Genomic DNA, 9,842 nt, shown 5'->3' on the forward strand with positions numbered 1-9,842 from the left:
ATATACTGTAGCTCCTGCGATTTTTGTGCCTATATGATTTGATACATTTGGATGAACTTGCACAGCTCCAGTCTGCAGTTTGTACCTCTGCTGTGGTCACCAGGTAATCAAGCAGAGTGGACAGAGTGTTCAGATAGCCGACCATCCATTCATATTCATTGGTAGGACAATGAAAACTCATTTTTAAAGGTTTTGAAGAAAACATGTGACATTTTTCAAATTATTATTTATTTATTTTATTTAATGTTACATTCAAATCTTAGTGTTTTGCCAATGATTTTGGGTCGCACTTACAATATCCTCACGACCCACCAGTGGGCCCCGGCCCACAGTTTGAGAGTCACTGATATAAGACTGCCATCAAACAGCCAGGCGAACCTCTGGATGAACCCACAGCAGACTGGGTTTAAAGGGAATAACCATTGGATGAACCCACAGCAGACTGGGTTGAAAGGGAATAATCGTTGGATGAACCCACAGCAGGCTGGGTTTAAAGGGAATAATCGTTGGATGAACCCACAGCAGACTGGGTTTAAAGGGAATAATCGTTGGATGAACCCACAGCAGACTGGGTTTAAAGGGAATTTGCGACTGTTAGTCAAACCATTAGAACAGCCACACCTTCCTTTTAAGATCTTGTCTGCTGCTCTAAGCTGCCTGGGCCAAACCTGCTGCTGTGTCCGACTGCCATCACTGGCCTGTGACCTCTGACCTGGACCCTGCTGCTCTCTCCTGTTGGCACCGTAGAGCCAAGGACTGAATGACCTGTTTCAGTTGGCATGCAGCCATTTTTGCTTATGCTGATGAAAACAAAGATATGGAGTTGTTATGTTCTGTGCTTTAGCTTTCTTTCTTGTTTTCTTGTTGTTGTTTTTTTGCTGCTGTGTTAAATGTGTTTTTTGTAGATACAGTAGCATCAAAGGAAACCTCTGTTGGGAGTATTGCGAGAACTGCTGTCAGCCAAAACTGTTCTTTCCTGTTGGCCTTAGTCCTGCACACCTTAGCCTTCACTGCCAAAAATATCTAGTTGTTTAACATGACAGCCTTTGGGGGTAAATAATGGCTCAAACTCTTTGCTTTGATGTTATTCTACCTTTCTTTCCCACAGTCTCCAGACAGGATTGTAAATCATAAAGTAGGAGTTCTGTCTCCCTGGCTCAGATGTCCAAAACAGAGGAATTGCAGCCACATAGGCTCTGCTCTTAGACCGTCTCTGGGGTGATACATTCTCCCTCTTGCCTGGACAGTGAGACTGACTTGAAATGAAACTGAAATATGAAATTTATGGAAATTTAACAGGCTCTGATGAACAAAGGTGATTATGAGAGGAATTTATGCCAGAGGATTCTTGACCTGTGAAGTGGGTGGAATAAGAGTTGAGTGGTGAGAGAATCCCAGGCAATGTAACAAATGGTGCAAACTAAATAATGTAGGCCTGCATACTTTATATGAATGTGATGTGGTAAGGTTTATAGGCAAGGATGTAGAGGCATATGTTCCAGAGAGATGTATTGTGTATTAGTTCATGCTATTGTATGTGTCAAACTGATAGCATGTATGAGCCTCCAGCGGTAATGGAGAGAGAAATATGTTGATAGAGAAGTAGATATAAGAGGAGAAAGTATGGAAGAGAAACAGAAAGAAAAGGGGTAGAGATAGAAGTAATGTGTGGTGAGTGAGGCAAAGAGAGACCAGTTAAAGACTAAGAGAGAGAGAGAGAGAGAGAGAGAGAGAGAGAGAGAGAGAGAGAGAGAGAGAGAGAGAGAGAGAGAGAGAGAGAGAAGGGGGAGACGGTGGTCCTCCTGCAGTAAGTCTGTTTACTCTTATCTGTGACAGTCTTATTCCCTTGGGAGGTTTTCCAGGAAGGCTGGCCTACTTTGGCCCCTTCCGCATGTTTTTCCACCACAAACATACTGATTATTCATTCATGCCAGAGCTTTTGCATCCTCACCATGAGACATGCAGCCTATACAGTATGTTATGGAGATCTAATCAGTACACAATGAACTGGAGTGGAGATCTAATCAGTACACAATGAACCAGAGAGTGAGTCATAATGTGTATTTTTTATCATTTCTTTTCACATAGATATTGGGGATATTTGTATCTGTTAATGCACATTGCTGTTTGCCATAATGTAGTATTGATAAATATGTGAAACCCCTTGCGTTTTTGCCATGAGCAAACATGAATAAGTTATACAGGAGCGTGTGATGGGTGTATGTGGAAGTAACCATGTTTTATGCATATTTGACACACCACTCATGTTGGGACATTTTGTGTTTTACTTTCGAATTGTTCGTACAGATGAAGCAGTCTAACCTCATGTAACGTTTTCGAATTTGACATTCTGTATTGTGCCAACCTATACCTTTGTAATGTTCCACAATTCTTTGGCATTAACTGTGGAGCTACAATGGTCCTCTGAATTGAATAATGCAGTTCCTCTATTCTCAAGAGAACCCTGCTGTACATTGACAGATGTCACTGCTGTACACTGTAATGACCTGTTTATGCTAGCTGTCAAACTGGAACTTGTATTTTTTTATTTCTTTTTAATGGTGTGAAAAGCAAACACAAGATAATTTGACTGTATCTTATTGTCCTTGTCTTTTGTACTATTGCTTTGGGAAAACAGACAATACTGTACTGACATTATGTTCATACCTCCAGCTATTCAATGACTGCTTGTTCCTTTCCTTCGTGACAGGCGGCCAGGCTCCCCATGTCTATCATCATTGTTGGAGTTGGCCAAGCTGAGTTTGATGGTGAGATGGCTTCACTTTCATTCACACTAAAGACCCTTGCACACAGTGTGAATATTTGGCATGAAAAAAATGTAAAACGTCACCTCTTGTGCCGTAAAAATATTTATCATCATGTCGGGCTCAGTGTGCAAGGGCCTAATGTCACAGGTTTTCAAAGTGGGGGCCACCAGGGGGCCAGTGGCTAATAAGGTGATGAAAATTAATACAATCATAAAAATCACACCCAGTGTGAAATGAGCGGTGTTATTTAATAAAAAATCACACCCAGTGTGAAGTGGGCGGTGTGGTCATCACAGTGGTCATCATAGTGATGGAAGCTCACTTCCAAAAAAGAAATCATTTTTTGGAAGTGCATAATCCTATTTATAGGTTATTGTCTCCGCCGAAGGTGGAGAATATGTTTTCGCTTTGTGTGAGCAAACATTGTTAGCCAAGCTAACATTGGGCAAGCTCCACGTGACACGTGTCAAGTTGTTGACACCAATGCCACTGATTGGCTAGAGGGACGCGTGACGAAATAAAATTCTATAAATAGGTGTGTCACTTCAAAAAGCCACTACTTTTTGAAGTGAGGTAAAACAGGATCAATCAGACTTGATTGGAACAGTACCTTCAGTAAGTCCAAGTCACCCGTCTGTGCGTGTGTGTTTCCCTCTGAGAACACCTAACATTGGTCAAGCAAAGGCGCAGAAGGCCAAAGCTAAGAAAGCATACTCATCTACAATTGTAACGTAGAAGAGGACTAGAGTTGAAATGATCCCACAACAAAGCCGAACTCTTAATACGTGTCAATATGTTGACATCAATGTCTCTGATTGGCTAGAGGGACGCATGACGAAATACAATCCTATAATAAAAAGGTGTGTCACTTCAAAAAGCCGTTTACGTTTTTGAAGCGAGGTAAGACAGGATCAATCAGTCATGATTGGAACAGTATCTTCTAGTCCAAATCACCCGTCCGTGCGTGTGTGTGTGTCCCTTTGAGAACACCTGACATTGGTCAAGCAAAGGCGCAGAAGGCCAAAGCTAAGAAAGCATACTCATCTACAACAGTAACACAGAAGAGGACTAGAGTTGAATTGATCCCACAACAAGACCGAAATCTTAATACGTATTAATATGTTGACACCAATGCCTTTGATTGGCTAGAGGAATGCATGACGAAATACAATTCTATAAATAGGTGTGTCACTTCAAAAAACCGTTTACGTTTTTGAAGCGAGGTAAGACAGGATCAATCAGTCTTGATTGGAACAGTATCTTCCAGTCCAAATCACCCATCCGTGCGTGTGTGTGTCCCTCTGAGAACACCTAACATTGGTCAAACAAAGGCGCAGAAGGCCAAAGCTGATCAAACACACCAATCAACTGCTGAAACTGTTCAAGACAATGAAGATGAAGAAGACAGACAAGTATTTGAACAAACCAGTCAATTATGACGACTCCCATATGATAGATACCATTAGAAGACAAAATATGATTTTTAAATAAATTTTTTTTAAATAAATATTTCTTTAACATACACCTTTTTATTTAACTACAGTATATATCTTTTACTCTACTGTATCTCATTAGTTATTGCTATGATAATATAATTGCTATAGTCTGCTGGCGGAGACTTGTGCTCCGAGGAGCACATTTTCTAGTTCATCATGTGTCTCGCTAGCCAATCACAGTGCTGAATAGAGTCAGCCAATAGAGTCAGCCAATCACAGTACAGGAAAGTGGGCCAGGTGGGCCAATCACAGTGCAGGAAACTAATACTAATGAGGTGTCCCAACCCCACTATAGGGGCGGCTACAAAAACAACAGTGGTCATCACAGTGATGGAAGCTCACAGTGATGGAAGCTCAAAAAAGTATTTTTTTTGAAGTGCGTGGTGCTATTTATAGGTTATGAATTTCATCATGCGTCTCGCTAGCCAATCACAGTACTGAGCAAAGGGTCTGAATACTTATCAGCCAATCATAGTACAGCGAAAGACAAATTTTCACGACGGATTAGGCCTGACCTCGACTAAGTCGAATAGTCGACTGGTTAGTCGCGGGGGGGTCCGAGTCGACTGTGTGTCTCTTGAATCTAGTCGGAGGGCCAAAGGGCCAAAAATATTTTTTATTGTTTTTTGGCCAAGTCTACACCTGCAACCACTGTAACTTCCACTTTATGCTTCTTATTCCTCGTCTTTGTATTGGTATTGTTTGTGTTGGAGCGCCTCAGTGCGGCTGCAGAGTTCATGTGCAACCTCTTCCAGAGAGAGATAGAGACACTAGAAACTCTGCTGGAGACACTCTGCTGGAGACACAAAACAAACTGTGTTATACATTAGTCGACTGCCAGTCGACTATTGGCAATTAGTCGCCAATTAGATTCGACTAAACAAATCGTTAGTTGGGGACAGGCCTATGACGGATGGGTAATTTTTTTAAATTCCAATTCAGTTAATATGATTATTGTACTAGTTTAACTACTTTCAACCTGGCATCCCTATTTTAGGCATGTTATTATTGTCAATATCTTTCATTAATTTTCAAACATTGTCAAGCATTGTCAAACATTTTAAAAAATAGTGAAAATAACAGATCTACAAGCGCACAACACATTGTGATATGACGCATTGTGAGCTTGTAGATTGTCTATATGCAGAATGGGGGGGGGGGGGGGGTCTGGGGCTGCATCCAAATGGCAATTTTGGGGGTCCTTGGCATGTAAAAGTTTGGGAAGCCCTTGCACTAAGCCATATTTAATGATTATATTAATTAATATGGCCTTTGTAGCTATGGTGGAGTTGGACGGCGATGACATCAGGATCTCCTCACGAGGAAAGCTGGCAGAGAGAGACATTGTACAGGTGACAAACTTCTGCTGCATTTTCTGTCTTGTGTTGGTTGTGTGTGTGTGTGTGTGTGTGTGTGTGTGTGTGTGTGTGTGTGTGTGTGTGTGTGTGTGTGTGTGTGTGTGTGTGTGTGTGTGTACCGATTGTGTACCGATTGTGTACCTTTCCTTCCCAAGTGGTGAAATATGATGTCGAAAACCTTGGTGGCTCAGGTGGCACTGACATATCCCTATCCAGCGTCCATTGTTTTCTAATGTAAGAGGCACATGTGGTGCCCTTGACAAGATGAAAAACTATTGTAATTTGTTCATTCATTTAAATTGATGAGGACATGATTTAGGCCTACATATATTTGTTATTGCAGTGCTATGTTTACTAATTGTGACACTACTGTATGAAATGAATGAACAAATTACAATAGTTTTTCATCTTGTCAAGGGCACCACATGTGCCTCTTACATTAGATCATGTCCTCATCAATTTCACCCATGTTGTCCCAGTTTGTACCATTCAGAGACTACATGGACCGTACGGGTAACCACGTGCTAAGCATGGCCAGGCTGGCGAAGGACGTGCTGGCTGAAATCCCAGACCAGCTCATCTCTTACATGAAAAGCAGAGCCATTAAGCCCTCCCTCATTCCACCAGCCTGCTCACCTGACGACCACACCCAGACCACACCCATCTGAGCCCCACAGAACACAGGGAAGCGAGGAGAGGGAAGATTGGGAGCCTGGGGGATTCTTCTGCCTTCGCCCGCCTGCCCACCCTCCTCTCAGAGGACATGGAAATGCTTCAAAGCCTTTTCGTAAATATTCACCCAGTCACACTCAACCGAACCAATGAGACTCCATTTAGGTTTGGAGCAAGACGGCTTGGAAGGAGGGGGAGGGTGTGTGTGGAAAGATGGGAGCCTAATGTGAAAGGAGGTCTTCATTGTTTGCTGTCCAACCTGTCAAAGTGGTGATTCAATGGATAGAAAGCGTACTGTTTGAAGGCGTAAGTATAGTAAAATGTGCCAGTGTGTGTTTGTGGATATGATGCCGATTATGGAGTCGGTGTGTGTTGAACTAGGAAATCACATGTATGCCAATTGTATTTATTTATTTATAGAGGAAATAATTTATTTATTAGTTCAGGGAGTCGAGTAATATTTTCCCTCAGTAGTTTTCCATCCTATTGTTTGTGATCAGTGAAAAAAGAAAAAAAAAACGGTTTCTACTTTGATAACTGTATTATAAAAGCATGCGATGAAACCTATCCAGGGGTTTATGAATCGTTGTCACTGAACAGCAATTCCTCACTGTATTCATTGTGTATAGGACCAGCTGTGAGCTATTGCTGTGTTACAGATTTTTCCAACACTACATAGTTGTAATATTTATATAAACAGAACAATGCACTAATTCCTGTCCAAACTAAGAAGCACAAAGGTCATAATGTTGACAAACTGACAAACAACTACTACAATTAAAAAATAATGGAAGGGATTACAGTACATAGTTATGCTGAACTTGTGTGAACGGAACGCATGCCCACTTAATTATGCAACCAATATCCGTTGTACCTGTTTTCCTTGGTGCTTGGTGCAGTTATACATTATCATAGTACTTGGAAGCCAGATACATGCATGCAGCCAGATACATGCAGCCAGATACATGCAGAGATTCCACACATTTATAGTGAGAGCGTGTTTGTGCATGTAAACTGTCCTTCACGTATCTCAAGAATCGTTTGACCGATCGACTTGGCATGTGTATCGTAGATGGCCAGAGTGCAGTGCCTGATGTGAAGTTAGTCAGAAAAGCGGTTCTCCAAAAATATCTGTAAGTCTATGACTGATGTCATAGACTGGCCTCCAAGTGACAGCGGGTACAACGGGTATTGCATAATCGAAGGGGTATGCGTTCCCACAGGGATATGTTGAATTATGTATGAATAGGACAGAAAAACAGTGTCTTCCACCACTACTGCAAACAGGACATACAAAGTAAATGAATGTTGAATAGAAAAATATTTTGAGCCTACATTTAGTATATTAATACTATAATTATATTTAACATAAACAGCAGTATCTACACATATTTACACTAGTTGAAGATACAATATACCAAATTATATATATATATATATATATTCAATATACAAAGCACATTATGGAGGTAAATCATACTGCTGAAGTCATGTTTTCACCTCACTCACCCAGCATTATGCTATTGATGTTTCTTTCCATCATGTTTGTTGTGATTAGCGTTAAATTATTTGGTTACTTTTTCTGGGGTTCTTTGGTGTCAGCAACGTACCCTACAGATGATAATACCTTTTTGCAAACTTCAATGTCAGCTAATTATTTCACATAATAAATTGTATTTATTTTCCCAGATTGAAAATTTAACAATCAAAGACCTTGCAACAGTACAAACTATTTGAATCCTTTTTGAAGTTGCGTGGTAGTTTTTAGAGATATAATGGAATATATAACTAATTGCACAAAAGCAATATTCTAGACTAGAGAGTTTCTTTTTTATTTTGACACTTTGTATGTGATTGACTGTTTGTATCCCCTGATTTATTCCGTACCCTTGCTATATACCAATGGACAACATCAACTATACATTTGGATACCTAATGCACAATCTAAACATTTGTGTCAGTTGCATTTTCATAGAGGCAGACACAATTTGACAACATTGATTCATGGCCACTATTAAGTTATTTTGTAATGTCTGTAATCTCTGTATCTTCTTTTTATTGCAGTTAAGTGGCTGACTGCTAGTGGCTGTGTACATCCCAGATGTTATATTCAGTGGAATCTCTCAGTCACTCAATATACTGATCCAATTGTGCCTATGACATGGAAACATATCTAAATTCAAATACCCAGGTTGAATTCTGCTCAGCAGATCTCATATTGTTATGACTGACACATACATACTGATGCTGATGTTTCAAGATTATGGTTACTAAAGCTACAACAGCTGTTACTCCCTTAACTATGATTCTTTTTATACTTATAACTTCACAAATTATCTTTACATGAATAATGAAAGTAAACAGCATAGCCGAGACTAAACAGCAAGTCAAGACTTGTTTACAATATTTTTGGCTTAAGGAATTTTCAGTCATTCATTTGCTTGATGAAATTTCCGTAATTTATTTTGTAACTGATGTAATTGAGCATGTGTCTTGTTCTAATATAGTTTATATTTTTCCTGGCTTTGTGGTTAAGGAGTTCGAATATGAATGCAATGATCCAGCATTAATGAAGAGCGGTTCTGTTGTAGTAGTCAGAGTAGTCAGAGAACATACTGTAGGTCTTTTCTGTTGGTCCTTACTCCAGAACATAGGTGAGACACTAGGTGAACAATGGTGAGGCATTAATAATTTATAACATGTGTCTGTAGGGGGGGGGGAACCTCAACCATAAACTTTCGTCATTGACTTGTATTGCTTTAAAGGTCTTGGGGGGCGGGTTGAGCCTAATTATACTACAGGTACAGCGAGTCCGTAACGCCATATAATTTCAATGTAACTCAAAATTATTATTGGATCTGCAGCAAAACACAACAGATCGGAAATAATGTTACTGTGCCAAGCGATTTATGCAAGGTTTCAGCCTGATCCGAGCCCCATTGACTTCCGTTATAAAATGTAAGTTAAATATTTCAAAAGTCTAAAACATACATGATCAATCCAGTGGTACACACACACACACACACACACACACACACACACACACACACACACACACACACACACACACACACACACACACACACACTCACACTCACACTCACACTGACCATCTTATACTGTAGACGGCTAGCCTCCTGCAGAGCCATGTCGTAAAATCTCATTTCATAACATACGGAAAATCCCCTTTGAGCGATACAATTATTTATTTATTTTCTTCTTGGTGGAAATGGCTAAGATTAAACCTATATACTTTGCATTAACCCTTTTAAGAGTTAATTCCAATTGTGTACATACGCCTCATGTGAAGAATATCCAGTGCCAAAATATGTTCAGTGGAACTTAGCCTTTTTAGACGAAGTGCATGTACTTGCCAAAATATGGCAGAAGGTCTGACTGACTGGTCTACCTTCATTTCACTGCATCTGCTGAAGTATGTGCTTCAATTGTTGCTTAGGGATGCTATTTAGAGACAGCAGACTCCTAGCATGTTGAATCTCAATCTTCTTTCCATTCTGTTACTACTAAAACATTATTGTTTTTCCTTG

At 40.2% G+C, this 9,842-nt stretch overlaps 1 protein-coding gene across 4 annotated transcripts in view; it reads left to right on the forward strand.

Annotated features, from left to right (window-relative positions):
* Positions 1-8,011, forward strand: part of cpne5a (copine Va) — a gene marked incomplete at its 5' end in the record, with an annotated part of 91,920 nt that extends 83,909 nt beyond the window's left edge. For all 4 annotated transcript variants that reach the window (XM_080444602.1, XM_080444599.1, XM_080444601.1 and 1 more), the window contains 3 exons: positions 2,711-2,768; positions 5,543-5,616; positions 6,102-8,011. In XM_080444602.1, the coding sequence (XP_080300728.1) occupies positions 2,711-2,768; positions 5,543-5,616; positions 6,102-6,290 (321 nt within the window). In that variant the 3' untranslated portion in view covers positions 6,291-8,011. The remainder of the gene's footprint in view (positions 1-2,710; positions 2,769-5,542; positions 5,617-6,101) is intronic.
* Positions 8,012-9,842: the final 1,831 nt, after the last annotated feature.

This window comes from Gymnoscopelus braueri, assembly GCF_963280865.1.
Source record: "Gymnoscopelus braueri genome assembly, chromosome: 12".
NCBI classification, from domain to species: domain Eukaryota; kingdom Metazoa; phylum Chordata; class Actinopteri; order Myctophiformes; family Myctophidae; genus Gymnoscopelus; species Gymnoscopelus braueri.